Source organism: Penaeus monodon, chromosome 7 (assembly GCF_015228065.2).
Source record: "Penaeus monodon isolate SGIC_2016 chromosome 7, NSTDA_Pmon_1, whole genome shotgun sequence".
NCBI lineage: Eukaryota > Metazoa > Arthropoda > Malacostraca > Decapoda > Penaeidae > Penaeus > Penaeus monodon.
In genome coordinates this window covers 37,232,916-37,252,915 of record NC_051392.1, presented here as the reverse complement: position 1 = coordinate 37,252,915, position 20,000 = coordinate 37,232,916, and the positions used below count along the sequence as shown (strand labels likewise).

General features: G+C 43.0%; 1 protein-coding gene across 1 annotated transcript in view; it reads right to left on the bottom strand.

The window, feature by feature from the left end:
• Window positions 1-2,042: 2,042 nt before the first annotated feature.
• LOC119575243 (peroxidase-like) overlaps window positions 2,043-20,000 on the bottom strand; it is a 19,227-nt gene continuing 1,269 nt past the window's right edge. Inside the window, exons 2-15 of the mRNA XM_037922748.1 lie at window positions 18,008-18,180; window positions 17,025-17,196; window positions 16,683-16,817; window positions 16,379-16,533; window positions 16,090-16,237; window positions 15,482-15,593; window positions 15,253-15,361; window positions 15,024-15,130; window positions 4,368-4,554; window positions 4,123-4,249; window positions 3,675-3,795; window positions 3,320-3,416; window positions 2,891-3,066; window positions 2,043-2,520 (exon numbers count right to left, since the gene is read on the bottom strand). Coding sequence (XP_037778676.1) covers window positions 2,358-2,520; window positions 2,891-3,066; window positions 3,320-3,416; window positions 3,675-3,795; window positions 4,123-4,249; window positions 4,368-4,554; window positions 15,024-15,130; window positions 15,253-15,361; window positions 15,482-15,593; window positions 16,090-16,237; window positions 16,379-16,533; window positions 16,683-16,817; window positions 17,025-17,196; window positions 18,008-18,180 — 1,982 coding nt within the window. The 3' untranslated portion in view covers window positions 2,043-2,357. The remainder of the gene's footprint in view (window positions 2,521-2,890; window positions 3,067-3,319; window positions 3,417-3,674; window positions 3,796-4,122; window positions 4,250-4,367; window positions 4,555-15,023; window positions 15,131-15,252; window positions 15,362-15,481; window positions 15,594-16,089; window positions 16,238-16,378; window positions 16,534-16,682; window positions 16,818-17,024; window positions 17,197-18,007; window positions 18,181-20,000) is intronic.

The window sequence follows — 20,000 nt, the reverse complement described above, 5'->3', positions numbered from 1 at the left end:
CGCAACAAAAACATGAAACCTTTTGGCGTCATTTGAAATGTATCCCAAGACTGCTTTACTATCTGTCCAAAATATTTCCTTTATATTTTGAAAATCAAGTTCCTTTCTTAACATACCTACTTTAGTTGACACTACTGCTGCTGTCAGTTCCAATCTTGGAATAGTAACAGCTTTCAATGGAGTAACTCTAGACTTGGACATAACTAAAGAACAATGAACTTCATCATTAACATTAACAAATCTAATACATGAACACTGTCCATAGCCATCTTGACAGGCATCGGAAAAATGGTGTAACTCTACTGATACAATTTCTCCAAAGCCTTCTGGTTTATAACATCTTGGCAACTTAAGGTTCTGCAACTCACATAATTCATTTCTCCATTTTTCCCACAAGGGTTTAATGTGATCAGGCACAGGATCATCCCATTCTGCTTTACCCCTACATAAATCCTGGAGTATTTTCTTTCCTAATAGAATCAATGGAGATACTAGTCCCAAGGGATCAAATATTGAGCTTACGTTGACAAAATGCCTCTTCTAGTTAAAAGCTTGCTACTGAAATTAAGTATCAGATTCTATGCACCATTCTATTCCAAGTGTTCTTTCTATTGGTAGTGTATCCTTTGTCAAGTCAAGACTTTTAATGTTGTCAGACATTACTTCTGGACTAATAGCAGAAATTACTTCCTTTTTGTTTGAGGAAAATTTGTGCAGTGTGAAACCTGCTAATTTACATAAACTTACTTTTGTCAATCAAATTAATAGCTTCAGCTACTGTTGACACTGACATTAACCCATCATCTACATAAAAATTACCTCTGACAAATTTGGCTGTCTCATGACCATAGTCCTTTTCAAACGGATCTGCTACCATCTTTAATGCAAAGTTTGCAACACTAGATGATGTGGCTCCAAAAAGATGAACTGTCATTCTAAATTCCATTTCATCTTCTAAATTACCATTTTTCCTCCACAAGAACCTAAGTAAATCTCTGTTCTGACATTCAATTTTAACTTGATGGTACATTTGCTTGATGTGTGTGGTTGTCCACTATGTCGGGTAGCGGACGACACTCGGGTCCGCTAACAACCATTTAAACGTTGGTTTAAAATGGGCGATGCCCGTTCGTCTTGATGTGTCCGAGCCTTTAAAAACCCATCGTGATCGAACATTGCCCGACTGGTACTCATTAACAGAGCGCCCTAGTCAGCGAACAAGCAAGAACAATTGATTAAACGTTTGCTGCCGAGTATGGTTGAACGACGCTATTCCCATGTATACGACAACACATGGGGGTACAGATGTCGGGCAGGGTCTTTTGGGGATGTGACTCGACGCGCATCGGCACTGTCAATTTTGCCCGATCAACGGCATTTAAGCGAGTGCTGCGTAGAGGGGCCTTAAAACCTGCCCATAGAGAGGATTATCATAGGTGGGTAAACTGCCCTGCAAATAATCCCCATGGTTCTCTCGCCTGTGACGCCCCCTTAAAGGTGCCCGCCGACAATTCCCGTGGGGACCGTACTACAGGGTATTACATTTGGCCCTTGTTATAGTTACACAGTAAAGTACTAAATCCAACCATATATTTTAGCGTTTCATAATTATCCCTGTCTTTGTTCACATCTAACATTCTTTAGGCAGTGTTATATATTTTGTCTTTCCATATTTCGATAAGGTAATTTCATTCTCAGAGAATCTCGTTCGAGTTTACAATACTTTTTTTTTTTTTTTTTTTTTTTGCTTCTGCTCCAGTGGTTTACAGCGCCAACTTGACCTTCGGCAGCTGTAAGTAACAATATGGAAGGGAAAACAGACTTATGAATGGCCGTCTCACAGAATAAAAATGCTGTTTTAATGATGACCTATGACTATCGATCCCTTACCAGAGATGTGTGATATTTGTGGAGCTTTTGATTATTGTAATTCAAACAAGGTTTCCAATTCCTTCTTTAAGTTGTCAACAAGAAGTTATCTATGTTATGTTGGACTTGCGTAATATATACACTTTTAATATCCTGGGAATTCAAAGGCAAAGTGGTTTGTCTTTTCTTTATTCTGGGGATTTCAAATCTTTCCCCCAACTGGATTAATTTAAAACAATCCAGAATTTTACATATAACAATCAACAATCTATTCGCTCGTGCACAGCAGAACGATCTGTTAAATAATCAATACAAAAATAGTCAACTTGAAATTGGTTCCTGTACGATTCTATACTCGAAAATGTTAACATCTAATGGAAACAAATAACAGTTACAATACCTCGCAGATAAACCGTTGACTGTGTGCAACGCTCATGAAAATACCTAGCACAGAAAACCCCTAGACACCCAGCCCTAAAACGCCAAACCTAAAGCTCTTCCTTTTTACTGGCTTTCTCCTCAGTCTTTTCTTTGTTTTTTTCCTCCGCTTCTTGCGCCGCCTTCACTTCCTTCATCTTTTCGATAAGGGAGGTGTCTTTCCACGGGGAGAGGTCATCTGCAGCGATCTCCGCACACGTCACCAATGGATTCCTGGAGGAGAAAGGCTCTGCATTACCTTTGAGGAGGTTAATCAACGAAATTTCTGCTTGCATTAAAAGTTTACTTTATTTTTTTTTAATATGAGATGTCAAAAGTGTTTCATACACAAAAAATCTACTTGAAGACATTCCTTCAGCTTTGAAATCCACCTCTGAAATCAGCTATAATGATGAAATCCAAAATGATCCCGAAACTGTTCTCTCCCTTCAAGAATTATGTAAGTAAATAAATGATTTACCTGTCGCTGTATCACTGCTGATGCGAATATAAAACGAAAGTATTGGTACCTGTGTAACTGCCAAGCGAGCATAGTGGGTTAGGATTTTTACCTTAATATTACTACCATAATCTTAATACTCACGTGTCAGAAGGAGGCAGGAAGGAATTGGCAGGGACGGCATGGACGGGAGTGTTCCGGCACAACAGCTTTGCAAGGGATGACGTCTTGATGAAGTCCCGCTGCTCTACCGTGAGCATGCTGCTGTCATGCTCCCAGAATAGCCGGTTGCCAGTCTTCAGTCGAGCAAACTGGTCAGCCTAGAGGTAATGGACATTAGCATATAAATTTAAAAAATAATAATAGTAAAATAAAATAAAATAATATATATATATATATATATATATATATATATATATATATATATATATATACTATTAAACGCACGGTAAGAAAGAATCCATTTGTGGGTATTTATGATAGATTCCAGAAAAGAACACGGTGCACAGCTTTCCTCCCCCCCCCCCCCCCCGCATCCCATCCATAGTAGAACCTGGACCTTCGCTTCCTTACCAAGAGGCAGGTGAAAGTCTTGCCGACGATGCCGCCGTCCTCCTCGTCCGGCTTCTCCAGCAGCGCCACCAGCGGATCCATATCATCGATCTCGTCTCTGGAGAAAAAAAAAAACAGGATATCCGTATTTGAGAGGAAAAAAATTGCGCAATAGAAGAGATAATTAAATATTACTGTTCATTCCTGTAGTCCGCCTTTGCCAACGTTTATTTTCTGCCTGATAGTCATCCATAATGAAACCGATTTAAGACAACTCATCGACATTACAAATCAAGAAAGGTTTGCACACCTACCTAAACCAGGCAACAGTTAAAATAAAATTTACGTGACAATTTTCAAATCTCTTGGTACTCACTGGTATAATTCCTTGAGATCGTTCACAAGTTCTTTTGGCAGACCTTTCTCCAGGTCTTCCCAGGTGTTGTAAGTGTGCGTGCTGTCACAGAACCTTCTCCACGTCAGGTAGCCCACCATTCCTAATATAAAAAAAAGAAAACGATACAATGTTAGTAGAATATATATATCGTCCTACAAAATGACAATTTTTTTTCCTAGAAAGAACGTGACGGATGTTTGAGCGGTTGGAGTAGGAATTTTGATTACTCGGTGGATCATTATTTCGAATCTTGTGAACTACCGTCTTAAAACATGGATCTTGCCTTTGTCGAGAGGTACAAAGACAAACTATTAAATGTCACACATCCAATATGTAAATGCGGTATAGGTATTAGGGGATATGACTGATGTCAAAGCAGCCCAACGGACCCTAAGTCCCTAAGTCTAGGACTCGACCTGGGACTCACCCTGATCTCGACCGCGTTGGATGTCCATGGCTAGGAGGTCTTGGTAAGGGGCATCCCGGACAGCACTGTAGTGGGACGACTCCATGATCTCCGTCGGCCCCCATTCCTTCCTCCATTCCGTGTGCATCTGCAAAGTCGAGATTACAACAATATTTCATCATTTACACATCTTTAGGATTATGCTACATCCACACACTGTATATCCATCCACATTTCTTTATTTTCTCTTTCCCCGATTGACATACCGAGGGATTTCTGTAGGAGGCGACGGCAAAGGAGTTGAGAATGCCGGGGTTGACTTCCTTGATGTACCCTGCCGCGGGACCTTCGGCGCCTGGGTTGAGGGAATGCTTCTTTACCAGCTCTTCCCCCATCACTACAGGAAGGTACTCCTTGAACGTGATATGGTTGTACTCGGCGATTGTGATACGCCTGGAAAGAGAAATGCTTTCTCCTATATTCTGTCAGTGATGCCTTTTGTTTCTATTTGTGTTAATCCATACTAGCGTAATAATGACTGGCAAGCTCAAATAAGCAGTCTACAAATTCGTCATCTTCGGCGAGCAAGCAATTTTGCTAATAATCCTTGCCTACTGCTACGCGTAATGTAGGCAAATGCTCAAACTCCACGTTACTGACTTTTTCGCCGACTGCTATTTACTCCTAGGATAGTCAATCTCGAGAGGGAACCCAACTTGGAAATCGCAGTGAATACCAGCAAACATTTCTTGCACTAATATTGGTGGCGCTGAATGGTGTCCATCAATCCACGTAGCTGATGGTGGCAGGCAAGATCACCAAAGACGATGGGCTTCCCGAGTTTGGAATATATTTTCAAGACATACATTGGTCAATTGCTGCATAGCTTGGAAATACCAGTGCAGCTTCTATACAGGGTATAGAACATCTACCACTGAGTAAAGGACGGCTTCCCTACGACCAAATCATTTTGAAGGGAAGCACAACAGATTTTCAAAGCTGCCACTGCCTACTGCGCGATACAAACGGGAGCATCGGAAGAGGTCGCAAGTGGTCCCCACACCAGGTGCATTACATGATAGGGAAGGAAGCACCTTCTGCCACAGCGCAAGTATCAACTTGTGTCAATAGAGGCTGGAAAGGCCGCGATTGAAAAAAAATGATATTTTGGAGAAAAAAATCAGCATAAATGTTACATACACAATAAAATCAAATGGATGTTTTATCGAATTCCAGCAGCTTAACTGGAAATATGTAAGATTTATTAGGTCGAATATGAAAAAAAAATGGAAGGCGTTTTGATTAGGAAACTATTCCCAACCTAAGTTGGGAATCACGAGAATCGGCGAACGTCGAGCTGATGTCCGTCACCACATAACTTCCGTCATGTTGGTGCATGTAGGTGAAGCAGGATGTTTACCAGACTGGAAGGAAGCTAAAATATTGCCAGGTGGATTGAACAAACCGAAAAGAAAAACATATGGAAAAAAAATATTTGCATTGGCAGTTTCAAATTATCCAAGGTAGCAAGCAACAATTATGCAGGAAACGAATGGCAGGTCACGATCGTCAGATGGTTCGTCAGCACAGGTATGACAAATGCTCGGTAGTTTCGCCGATTTATGTATTCCTGACGAAGATGTATTCGGAACCGGTTAAATACATCTCTTGCATTGTGAAGATATTGATTTTCATATCAACCTGTGACAAGCATGGTCAGTTAGCCAAACTACCACTTTCCCTTTAAAAAACAGTCTATAGCAACATTATCTTAAATGATAGAAAACGTATCCTAATGGAAAAGTCCACATGGTAGGAATAATGCAATTAATGACAGGATGATACTGCGACTCATAACATACAAAGAGAAAACCCTTGAATTCAAAATTGCAGACTGAGGGTCTGAGGACACCCATATGTTCCCGCGAACATCGCGCCGTCGCTCGCAAGAAAGGCAGCGCCGAAAACGAGCACAGAGGAAGCGCATGAATTGCGGATATGAGCATAATGCAAATTCTTTACCATGCGCATATTACCAGTAACGTAAAAAAAAAAATGCTAAATACACAAGCGGTTCTACCATCTCAGACCCTTATTCTACCAACTCGCCTTTACGACACGAAACTAACCTAACTTGGGGGTATTTCTATATGAAGACATATTGCACCAGCACAATCCGTCTCTCCAGCTTTACTATCGGCTTTGGCACCTGTTTCAAAGCCAGTGTCTATTTAAGAGCATGTTCAGTGATAATTTCAATAACTTTGTTTTCACTGCGACAGATGTAGTATAGAAAAAAAAAAGCTATGAATGAAAATAAACCTCTTTACAGGATATCACCCAAGCTGGTAAGAGTAGAATACAAATGTTAGATAAAATTGAATATCCATGTAAAATGAATTTTTTTTTACTATCCAAAGTTTGTTTAAAGGATATTGACAAATGGGAGGGAAAGATAGAAGCAGCCATGTGTACTCTTACACTCAGCTACAGATAAAGTATTTTTTCACCTTTCGGAGGCAACCCCCCGTAACCCCTTCATAAGAGGTTTTCCGAAGGTACACAAGCCAGACCAATGTAACCAAAGAGATGGCGTTGGCAGTGCTCCCCTGTGGTGGTAATGGGGCGGGGGTGGGGGGGGGGGGCATCGGTGATTCCCCACCTTAAAACTCGGGTGACCTCATTAGCCGACTTCAGAAGTCCAGGTGTAATAATTTCTTTCATTTTACACGAAAGCACTCGCTGTATATTAAGAACTCAGCAGTCTCGTCAATGTTATTCATACAGGCTTTGCGACAGTATTCATTGAACGTGAGCTCGAAATCACTTTCTTAAATCAAGCATATTCATCTGCGAAATGGAAAAAAAATGTATCGATATTCGTAAAACGCAACAGGATTGTGTCAGTATTTTATTAACTGCTCCGTACAACCCGTCCTTCGATAATAAATTACACGTTTCAAGGAGCTGGAATCGACACGTTTGTACGTATCCTAACACATTACGTAATTTCTTCGGTGAAGCACCATGCGGCCTATAGTGCTCTTGATACTCCTTTTATTTACACTATTCCTTGCAAGGATCGCCCCCAAGTTTTACATGAGCAAAACCAGTCGAGCTTTAGAAAAAAAAGAACATGTATGCCAGACCCTTTCACGTTATGAAACCGAACTTTTAGGTTTGGGTTTATCATTTGCTACCAAACCAGGCGCTAATCACATAATCACTGTTTAGATTATATTAAAGGTCTTGATAGTTTCGCTGCGAAGCAAATCAAATCCTCGACTAAAGATATCAGCTGCCTTGAAGGTGTCATGTTAAATCCGATTCTTGATTTATTTGACGATTTCAAAGGCTTACCTTTACGTTATTTCTTGACCAGTAAATCGCTTAACCGTAATTTGGACGTTATAATTACCAAAGCCGACAAAGGTAATAACGTAGTTATCCTTAATAAGTCTGATTATATAAGCAGAGCTCATCCCCTCCTGAACGACAACTCGACGTATCAAAAACTGCGCTACAACCCTTCCCTTCTGTAAACGGAATCTTTTCGTAAAAACCTTAGATGTATTGCTGCCTTATGTCCTGACCCCAAATTCTTTGATTACTTTAGAACGGTTAATCCCTCTATTCCGTATTTTTATGGCCTTCCAAAAACTCAAAAACAAGGCGTCCCTCAAAGGCCTATTATTTCGTCTTGCAACTCCGTTCCCGTCCATTACACTCTTGGCTCGCGAGCGTTTTGTCTCCTTTTATGGGGTCCTTTTCTGATAGTCATATTGAACATTCGATGGATTTCATGGATAAGGTTAGAAACTTGCCGACGCACGGTAAGAAATGAGTGAGTTTTGATGTAGATTCCTTGTTTACTAACGTCCCGCTTGACAATGTGTTAGAATTTCTTGAAAGAAAACTTTCTTCAGCTCATGAGAAGATCCCTATTCCGGTCAATTGCTTTATCGATCTCATTCATTTGTGCGTCACGAATAAGGTCTTTACTTTTGACGGCGAATTATATAAACAAATCAATGGTATCGCGATGGTCCTTGCGAATTTATACATGGAGATGTTTGAATCTGAACTCCTTTCGTCTATTCTCCCTCCCGACACGATTTGGTTTCGTTATGTCGATGATATATTTTCTTTGTGGCAAGTGAACCGTTCAAATTTCGATGATTTTATTTCAGTAAACAACAAACTCACGCGTACTATCAATTTTAAGGTAGAATGGGAAGATTCTGGGAAATTACCTTTTTTCGACATACTTTTATTGTGTAAATGGCTCGCTAAAATGTTCGGTTTACCGTAAACCTACTCACACCGCTAATCATCTTTACTTTTTCTCGAATCACCCGTCGTGTTAAAAAGTCAGTAGTCTCGTCCATGTTTCTTAGGGCATATAGGATTTGTGATAATGAATTTATTGATCGGGAGCTCGACGTCATTTTTGAAACATTTTCGAAATCAGGATATCCTCGTTTATTCTTTAAATCAGGTACATTCATCTGCGAGGTGGAAATTTTATACTCATTCCCGTAATTCTCAACAGGATAGTCCCAATAATCTGTTAATTATCCCGCATAACCTCGATGAAAAACGGCACATGTTTAAAGGCGCTGGTATTGACATTGTTTTTACTTATCCGAATACGTTGCGAAATACTTTGGTTAGGCACAATGCAGGTAGCGGTGCTCTTGAGACTTCTCCCGGTATTTACACTATACCTTGTAAGGATTACCCCAAATCTTACATAAGCGAGACCAGTGGAGCTTTTGAGAAAAGAATTAATGAACATAAACGCCATGTTAGATTTGCTAGAGAATCAAATGCGTGTTTCGATCATTTACGTGATGAAGGTCACCGGCTTAACTGGAAAAGCGCTAAATTCATAAATCAGCCAATTCGTACGAAAGAAAAATGTTAGAATCTCTATTGATTAGAAAAATGCCTAATTTTAACTTGAGTGCTGGTCAATGGGGCTTGGATGACCTTACCTCCTCGTTAGTTAGCAAAGCCTTCCCCATACTCTTCGACCTTGACCCTCCTCCTGAGACCTGATTCAGCTCTTGTTCGTCCTGTCTCTCTATCACTATATATACTTGCCAAAATTTTCTCCTTGTATGAGCGAGTCGGCATTAGTCGACACAGGCCGGGCTCCCTTCATGGCATAGCCCAGGCGAGGCTAAGCTTCGCATATCGGACTTATCCTTCTCCTTGTATCCATTTCGGTTTATTCGTCTGAAGAGGAACTCGTGAAGAGTTCGAAACGTTATGGTTTAGTTTCATTTTCTACTGTGGCTGTTTCCCTTTTCATCTTTGTGTACACGTTACTGTGTGTTTATGTATGCCTAAAATTCGAATGTATGTTTCATTCATTTACGCAATGGTCACCAGCGTTTGTGGCATTTTCCCTGTTCATATACCAGACAATTACAGAGGGAGTCTTTGTGGCTTCTATATTGACTGGATGCATACAAACAGGCGAGGTCTCTGTGTGAGAGACGTTTCAGCTTATGACCTGAAAACAAAGGCTAAAAGAGAATTAAGTAACGAGTTTACAGAAGACATCACCCAACCATCTATGTGCATACTTGAAAAGGGATACGAGACTATTAACACATGGAGAGACATACCGCTGGGTGTCCCAAGTCCTGAAGATGGCCCCATTTAATAGAAGCAGAGGAGCTCTAGAATTATTAAAACAAAGTGGAAATAAATCTACATGTAACCGTATAACAATGACAGGAGGCCATAGTGACTTATCATAACTTTCAAAGGGGAGAAAATCCTCAAAAATATCAAATTTGTTGAGGGTATGGCACCTCTTGGTTGTGCTGTCTTCAAACCACTCACCCCGTTTTGTTCCAATCCTTCAAGTAGGGGCATGGGACCTGCAAGTAGTCACATTTCCGGAATCTCACGAGCAGGGAGTGCGCCAAAAAAATGTGTTAACAGCTTACTTGAACAATAAAAATACATTGTGCGCATAACATCCCAACCATGCATGCAAGACCCCGGGTGTCCAGAATCGACGTTGTTTCCTGATGGAATGCTTGGCAGAGCAAGTATTACCACCTTTAGCTCCAAGCCAGTTTCAATCCGGCGAAAATACGTTCCCCGATAGTGCTCAGGCCTTCCATCGGGCCATTAGAACCCTGCAACATTTACTCTACGAACTTCAGAACAAACTCGAGGGTGAACACCCTCCCATGGGTTGGCCCCTCCAAGCAGGAGGAGCATTCTCAACGAGGCAAACACAAGGCGAAATTACACCGTTTATGCAGTAAGAGTAGATGGACAAAAGCTGGGCGAAGTGAACTTCTTAGAAACATTTCTAACACCTAACTCACTTGGCAAAATAAGCCTCAAATTCAGCACCGGGCAGGACAGCACGGACCTAATCGACTACGTTATCTCGACCCACCGCTGGACCGATTGTGGCGTCGACTAAGGGGTCACCCAAGGGATTTCTGCTTGTTGTATGCCCGATGCGTCGTCGCGCTTCCCGGCGATCCCACGCAGATACATCGCCGCGCCGAGGGGCTTCTGCGACGTCATCAACCAGGCTGATAAGGGTGGAGGTAATGTGGTTATGGATAAAAGTGATTAGGTTCTTAAAATGAACCTTACACTTACCGATGCCTCTGCTTCCAGGAAAGTAACGAAAGCAGAAGAGAAGATGGAAGCTGCCAGGTTCAAGAAGAAGGCAAGGGATTTACTCTGCATTCAGCTAGAGGTAAACGCCTACTTCAACTACTGGCGGACCCCCCCCCCCCCGCAACGCAACCATGAGAGGTCTCCCGAAAGTACACAAGCCAGGTGTACCGATGAGACCGCTCACCTCTGGTATTGGCAGCACTCCCCATCGTTTAGCTAATCCCCTCTCCAGCGCTATGGGGTCATCAGTGATTCGGGGAACTCAAACGTCTTCAGAGATCCGGGTGCAGAAATAGAGCTGCCTAGTTTCGACAAAATCCCTATTCACTAATGTACCCACAGATGGAGCAATCCAAACAGTCGAGAGGGTCACCAGCACCATGGCAGACGTTGAACTTCCGCTTGCCGAAAGATCACTTCAAGCCTAGTGAAGTTATGCATGGGAAGAATATCAGTAAATTTGTGGTCTTGCCATGGGCTCTCCCGAGTGTAATCATGGCCTGCCTGTTCATGGAGATGCTGGAGAGGTAAAACTATAAGGATATAATAGGCAGACATTCTACTTGGCTTCGTTAAGTAGATGATGTCCTCGTCACTGTACCCTAGATGGTCGAGCTTACACCATACACTGACGCGGCTTAACTCCGTCCACGATAAAATCCAGTTCACCGTGGAGGAAGAGGATCAGAAATTACCTTTCCTGGACACGCCGATCCATCGGGATGACGATGGCCTACGTTTCTCTATATAAAGAAAGCCTACAAATAAAGAGGATTATATCCATTACTACTCCGCCCACAACACAACAAAATCTGGTGTTCTAATTGGCTACGTCCTCAGACCACTGAGGATCTGCAGCCCTGAATCTCTTGAGAAAGAGGTTGTCTATATAATTATTTTCATAAAATAAATATCCTTGAGGCTTCCTGCTAGACCTCAGAAAGAAGGCAGAGAACACACTCGTACTACTGCCATTTAACATTTCCCTGGAGATCAGCAGATACATTGGCAATACAGTGAAAATCGCCAGCGCATCCGGTGAAAAGATACACGACATAATACGAGACAGAAAGCAGCCCGAAAACAACACTGCTGTATATGGCATACCCAGCATGCGGATGCGATACAGCATACTTTGGTGAAATGGGCTGCGGTATCAACCATGGAAGTGCATGTGGATGAAGCTGGACGTCTACCAGACTGGAAGGACGCAGAAGTAATCCATGGTGGATTGAACAAAGATATGGAAGCTGCATACATCGCGATGGCTAAAAATGTAAACACAGCATAGGGCAGCTTCAAATTATCCAAGTTCGCGGCAGCAATTATGCAGGTAACGGGTGGGAGGTCACAGTCGTCACGTGTTTCGTCAGCTCATGTCTCCTACATGCTCTGTAGTTTCTCTGATGCATGTTCTTCTGACGAAGATATAATCGAAACCGGTCAAATACAACTCTTGTGCTGTCAAGATATTTATTCTCACTCATACCTTTTCTACATTTGTCAACATGAATACTATTCATTGGGTAGATGCTTGGCCATTTTTTCCCCTGGCTTCTTGTAAAACGCCAAAATCAAATCAAATTTACTCTCAGCACCTTTCCCGTCCCTATGACTTGCCCCTTCCCGTTATTACCATGATTATGTTCACACAGGTCTGGAAGCGATGCAAAGTATATACAGTGGAAGCAAGAAACAAAATCCTACGCATACTAACAGATGTACTTTTTTTTTTTTTTTTACAAGGGAGAGACAACAGCCACAAGCAGCTCATGGAAACTGAGGGCATATGCGATGTCCTCTGTGAGAAATATCAGTGGCGGGTCGGGATAAACTGGAGAATGAAGTAAAAAAAAACTAAGAGATCGTTGTAAGCCTCTGAGGAGATCACAACACCTTTACAATCACAACCTTTGCAAACACTTAAAAAAGGATTTAATGATCTTCCCCCTCTTCATACCCTCGTCCCCCCCGGTGCCCAGGACTACTGGCTAACGCCTGTGCCCACACTGACCTGCGCCCAGAACGAAACGACAATGGAGAAGCGCCCCCAGCGCAAGCGATTCCGATCCTTACTGTAAATACTTTTTAACTACAATTGAACTTATATCTTGATTATACTCAAAAGGTCTAAAAAAAAAAATCCTTATTCTCAATCACTATGTTTGTAATTATTATTGACGATATTGTAGTTATCCAATGTTCACGATTTAATTGTATTGACATATCCAGTGTCCCCGACTAGACATGTGAACCACAGGACCCTTACACTGCTATAAAACAGCCTGTACTGACATTTCCAAAAATCAATGTTGCCATATTCTTATGTTTAGCGAATATTTTGTGAACCTTCAAAAACTCAGAGCCGAAGTCACTCTGCCTTCAGCATCGGCTCGGTCAACACCTCCAGCTCCCGCAGCTCTGACCAGGAATAAACCCGAAGATATTTGATATCTTATTCACCCATCAGTCGTAACCATTACAAAGGACTCTTTGTTGGGACAAGATAAAGTATCGTCAAAACTGAAAATTGTCAGAAATAATGCTTACGTAAGGTACAACAATGAAAAAATATATATATTTCAACTTTCAGGGTAAGTTGAGATACTCGGAAAAAACTGTTTACTGTGACAAACACGTAAATGTATGAATGAAAATGAATATCCTCACACTGTCAGAAGTACATACATGAACCCCTGTCTGTGATATGGGGGGGGGTTATCAGGGATTTATACTTGAACTCCTGTGACCACCTCTTTTAACTCGAATTCAGAGTGCAGGTATAAAAACGGACTAAGTCTTCATCATCATAAATGTGCTCAACAAACAGAGTAACCCAAACAGTCGAGAAGGTCATCATCTCCATGGTACTGTAGATAGTACATCCGCTGTCGATGTACCACTGAGTACAGATCATCTATGGGCTCCCCTCTTGAGCACAGTCCTGGTCTGCCTCTACATAAACATAATCGGCAGACATGTTACTTGGCCTCGTTACAGAGATGTCCTCGTCATCGTCAACAGAGGATCATGGTTATCGTCATCGTCAACAGAGGATCATGCTTAGGTCTTGTGCTAACGCAGCTTAACTCCATTATCGAGAAAATTAATTTATACTTTGGAGGAAGAGGATCCGAGACTACCTTTCCTAGATACGGATCCATTGGGGTGATGTCGGCTTGCATGCCTCTGTATACAGAAAGACAGCAAATAAAGAGGACAGCCCCTTTTCTCATTACCTCATCTCGAATTTCCTCAACTTGTATTTTGGCAGTAGAGTAAAAATTGCCAGCACACCCGGTGAAAAGATACATGTGTGAAACAAAGACGCCCGCAAGTAACTCTGACAGTGCTGTATATCGCATACCTTGCAGCAAAGGCGAAGAAACGTATGGTGAAACAGTCACCATTGGTATTTAGCTGTATCAATGCCTGCCAGAGTGAGGAAGAGGTCTCAAAGGGGGCCAAACAAAGCAATGAAATAGAGGTACTCAGTAGTACGACAGACAGAGACACCATACGTGATTTTTTTTATCTATTTGAACTAAGCATTAGGCTGGGGGAAATAAAAAATGTGGTTAAACAGCCAACAAATTGGTTAAATCCTACACCCTGGGCTATCAGGGATGTTTAAAACCCCGCAATAAAAATTCCCTAAACGTTCCATAGAAGGTGGAAATTTTATAAATAACAGTAAATGTATAACGCTCAGAAGATTACGGCCATGTTCAAACAAGGTGTTCGAATGCACAAGGTCAGTGGGGCAAAGCAGTGTAAAAATACCCTTTCGAGTACCTTATTAAGGTTGTATTTTACAAGAACCTACAAGAAGAACTAATAATTCTGAAATCCGATTTTTACTTGCACACGGTCTTAGAGCTATCAAGGCATCCTAGCCTTAGATATGAGTTATTTTTTCTCCATCCCCCCAAGATATAATTGGTTCCTCTCCAAAATTTGGAGCACGATATTAAGTATGATAATAGAACCATACATCTAATATATCAAAAATACCCTTGCCTATAAAGTTTGTGGAGTGGTGACTAAAAATGCTGACAGCATCGACAGACGGCAGTTCAGTAGTTTGACAAATATATTAGGTAGTAATGTTTGTAGTTTAATAGTTAAAAGGGGTTAGTGATCACTGTGTAATACTAACCGTTTACTGTGGTCATTATATCAAAATAATTGGACCTAGGATCACTCTACCAGGTCTAAAAGATCGTTTCAAGACAAGCCCAGAAAATGCAAAAGGGTCTGACCTGGCTTCATTGTAGAGCAGAGAATCATCGAAGTGAGGGTTGATCTCCGCCAGGGCGTCCACGATGCGATTGTGTTCCATTACAAACAATAACCTCAGATTCTCCAACTGTGATGGACGCAGACATCTCATTAATCACCAATTCAAGTGAAACATCAAGGCACTCGCAACGCAAATATTAGAACTATCGACAAACCATAACGAAGAAGTTTTCGTTCCACTCTACATACCCAATCGTCTCCTTCCGACAGCTGGAAGCATCCTTCGAAGCTCTCTGGGGCAGCGCATTTCCCCTCTTTCTTCTTGCCACTGTCACTCTCCTCCTCTTTCTCTGGAGCTCTGGTGAGATTTGACAGAGGATTAATACAACTAAAAACACTGACAGCAAATTTTCTGGGCCTTTTCCCAGTTTGTGAATAAAGTGGAAAATTACAAGACGTAGAGCATGATAAAACTTACTTGAGGTAACCGAAGTAGCCCGTCTTCCTAGAAAAGGCGACCTCATTGGTGGATCCGTAGACAGGCGTAGCATCCAAATACGTTGACACAAGGGATAGCGTCTCTCGATGTCCTATAATAAATTAAAATGGAATATCAAAAACAGATCGTTAGTCATAAATGTAGATGCCTAGTGCAGTTGCATTGCCCTATGTCATCAGTATTAAACATCCTAGCAAAATGAGTAAGTCTTGAAAGGAGTACTTAGATACTTGACTAAGGAAATTTGTTTTTACTCTTAAAACAGGTTTTGAATATTTCATATCACTAGCTTTGGACCTTACGTTAGAACTGAACTGAACTTTCTAGAATTTAGTTTAAAAACTTGTGAATATATTTCACGAAATTAATGGACTGCAGACGAACAGCTAAGTATTATCTCAAGAGAATGGAAATACTTTAAATGTACTTATTACTGTAAAATATAGAAGGCTTCCAACTTTCATACATAAACCCATGCATATATCATGGATTTGCGATTGGACAATCTTCGTTCTTACAGAATCCCTTTCTCATTTTCCCCTTCGTTCCCAACATTCTAACTGCTTTCGTCACCTAACACCACTCACCAAGGATTGCTTGTGCCTTCGCCGACCTCTTGAAGCTCAGGCACTGTATGGTGGAGTGGTCGGGGTCGTCCTTGGCCAGGTAGATGGGGGCGCAATCCTCCACTTCGGGGGTGGCGCAGCAATCCACGTCCTCTGCCCAGGGCGATTCCTGTCAGGACGCAAGGACTTTAGTTTGGTCGTTGTATTCTTAAATGATTACGCGTTCGTATTCAAATACGAAATACAAACAAGAAAGCAGTATGTTCCTGAAAGCCCACGCAGGAGCTATCCCCATGCCACTCCTCCTTACAGGAATGCTGAAGGAGTCCCGCTGAATGAAATGTCCCCACTCTCCAAAGACTCCCGTCACAGGTGGCTTTTTCAGGTGCTTCCTCAGGACGCTGGCCACCGCCCTGGCCGAGGGCAGGGTCTTATCCCCCGACACAGACTCGCGGAGGGAAAATCCTGTAAAAGGCATGAAACGCTAGTAATGGAGAGAAATCTTATGCACACAAAGTCATATAGATTTTTATTAATATTATATTAGATAACGCCGTTTACTCACTAAAACTACTGAATTTCTGAACCGGTTAGTAAAAGCGCCCTACGCGTACCATCTTTGCCGGCGGCTGCTGGCTGGAGGCGGAGGAACTTTGCGCCGATCGCCCCCAGGTCAGGCGACTCCTGGTTGACGCAAGTGCCGTCCACGTTCGGGTAGGGCGATCCCACCATGCACCGGAACGACATCACTGGCAGGCGCGGGGAGAATTGCAACCACTTCATTTAACATTACTCTCAGACCAGATTCAGTCCGACACGCGCGGATGCACAGTGACAAGATCTGTATTACTATATTCATATCAGAAGAACAGCAAAAGACTTCCACCACTGGGGATACCGATTACGAAAACCCCCTTGAGAACAAAACCGCTTTCCCTTCGCCGCCTAAGCCTCACCTAGACCCAGCTCCTCCGACAGGTCCTTGTCGATGTTCATCAAGGGGATCACGTGCTTCTCCAGCCCCTTCAGGAGCCAGTCCTCGGGGCACCGCTTGCCTACCCGAGTCTTCCTGATCATGCCCAGGATCGTCTTCGAGGTCGACTCCAGCAACTCGCCCGTCCGCGTGACCTTGTGGGGGAAGGGGGGGGGGGTCATGATGCTGTCACTTGTTGCACACAAGGTTATTCATTCATATTCGACAACTGTGGTCAGGTCATTCTGGTAAGCAAGCATTCTTTCATTCATCTAGTCCATATGACCATCCACAAAACCATCCAGCCATCCACTCGTTCAGCCATCCACATCGCCAGCCACCAGCCAGCCAGCCATTCACATGTTCATCCACATCGCCAGCCACCAGCCAGCCAGCCATTCACATGTTCATCCACATCGCCAGCCACCAGCCAGCCAGCCATTCACATGTTCATCCACATCGCCAGCCACCAGCCAGCCAGCCATTCACATGTTCATCCACATCGCCAGCCACCAGCCAGCCAGACATTCACATGTTCATCCACATAGCCAACCAGCCAGCCAGCCATTCACATGTTCATCCACATCGCCAGCCACCAGCCAGCCAGCCATTCACATGTTCATCCACATCGCCAGCCAGCCAGCCATTTACATGTTCATCCACATCGCCAGCCACCAGCCAGCCAGCCATTCACCTCTTCATCCACATAGCCAGCCAACCAGCCATTCACCTCTCCATCCACACATAGCCAGCCAGCCATTCACCTCTCCATCCACACATAGCCAGCCAGCCATTCACCTCTCCATCCACACATAGCCAGCCAGCCATTCACCTCTCCATCCACACATAGCCAGCCAGCCAGCCATTCACCTCTCCATCCACTTACATCGATCAATCCATCCATCCATCCGCATAGCCTCCAATGCATTCCCTCATCCACCCATAAATTTCCCTGCATTTCCTTACATTCTTCAGGACCTGCGTCAGCCCCGAGAAAGTGGGCACTCCGTCGGCGTCCTCCTGCGCCCACTTCTGCAGGAGTTCTTCCTTGGTGGCCTCGAAGCCCTGGTGGAGGATGGAGCCGGCGGAGCGCGCGTATCCCACCTCGATGCACTCGGCCTCCCTGTTGGCACTCGCACCTGCGGGAGGGAAGAGGCAGGGTGAGGAGGCTTTTTGAAATCAGCTTTGTAGGCACATTTATTTGCAAACAAGACACACAAGGCACGTATATGTCTCTATATGTGTGTGTGTGTGTGTGTGTGTGTGTGTGTGTGTGTGTGTGTGTGTGTGTGTGTGTGTGTGTGTGTGTGTGTGTGTGTGTGTGTGTGTGTGTGTACCTTTCGTTAGTTTTACTATTTTTTGTGTGTGCGTTGGTTTGTTGCTACAAAAGCACGTTACAGATATGAAAACGCCTGCTATAGTTTTATATACAAAAATAAATTTATGTATATAAAATACGTTCTCTTGACCATCTCTCGTTCTGGCACGCTTAATGAACTCTCTAAATCCACTCTATTCGGGACTTCGAAATTAATACTTACGATATGCAACCTACATATGATGTACATCTACAACCCTCGAGATTTCCCACAACTACAAATTTCAAGAAAAAAAAACATTCCTCTCTCGAGCTCTTCCCTGAGCATTTACCAACCTCCCTCCACTTCAAAACCGGCCGGGAGGGAGGGAATCACTGACCCCCGCCACTTCGTACTGTCGGCATGTGTCCAGCTCCGTGAACTTGCCTCGTCACCACGCCCGCCTACTCGTTCAGCTCGCATGCCTTGTGCCTTCCTTTCACTAGATCAATTATCAGTTTTACCCCCATGATGTGCGTCTTGTATGGCCACTTTCCGTTAAGGCGTTTTTAGAGATTCTCCAAAATACTGCTAAAAAAAATTGGAAAATCACGCAGATCAATTCGGTCGAGATCATAATTATAATAATATAAATACGATCAAACTTTTCTATTGCATACACCTAAGATCCTATTCAAAGGCGTGTATTGCAACAAGTTACTAAATACACTATAAGCGACATCGTCATTTAATAACATCCACATATCTTCACTCCCATCTCCGTTATTCTCTTTCACATACCTTACAGGGATGCAATACTAATATCAGCCGAAGTATATACACAAGCTTCCCCAAACCATAGTTCGGAGCCAAACCAGCGAGTCGTGAATCAGCAGAAATCATGTTACAATTACTAAGCTGATTTTAGCACGGCGCACAAGTTTTTCGGAAAGTAAGAAAAAAACACCGGAGGAACGGTGGCAAGCGGACCAAACGGGGTTCTTTCACCCTCACGAGACACCCTGTCACACGCTTCCGCATTATATAGAGCGCAAGTGATGTTAGCGGCGTGTTCTGGTGTTGGAAGAGAACCGAAATCCGTGAACGGTTGAGTGAGCGGCTTCCGTCACCTTTCCCCGGCACCGCGTCAATTATGGGTCCCTTCGCTGACCGATAACATTATTTTAAGGAGGGATGAATCTCTTATGCTCATTATCTTTAATAACTCTGAGCATAGTTTCCGTAAATTTACCCGAAGACCCAATGCATGTCCAGGAACATTATCTGAACTACGGCATGACAAAGTAACATGTGATACAGACATAACGGGACATTACCGACGGCAAGTTACTCTGAGGAAACGCATGCGATGTTGAAAGTTTGTGTACAGACAGTCGACGCACATTTTAAATCTTTATATTTTCTAGAGACAGGAAGTGACGCTTGGAAAGGCTGGGAACACATGAGGACTGGGAAGTGGAAGAATGGCAGCCAAATTGGGTTTCAAGTACGGGTAATACCACTATCGACAAGTGCAGGTGAAGAAGGGCAACGTCATTGAGGTGTATGACGCTTTGTACATTAACGGGGTTTCGGAATCATCACCTCAATAGTCATGTGCGCGAAGCGAGGCGAACGAGACCATACATGTCACCCAGTAT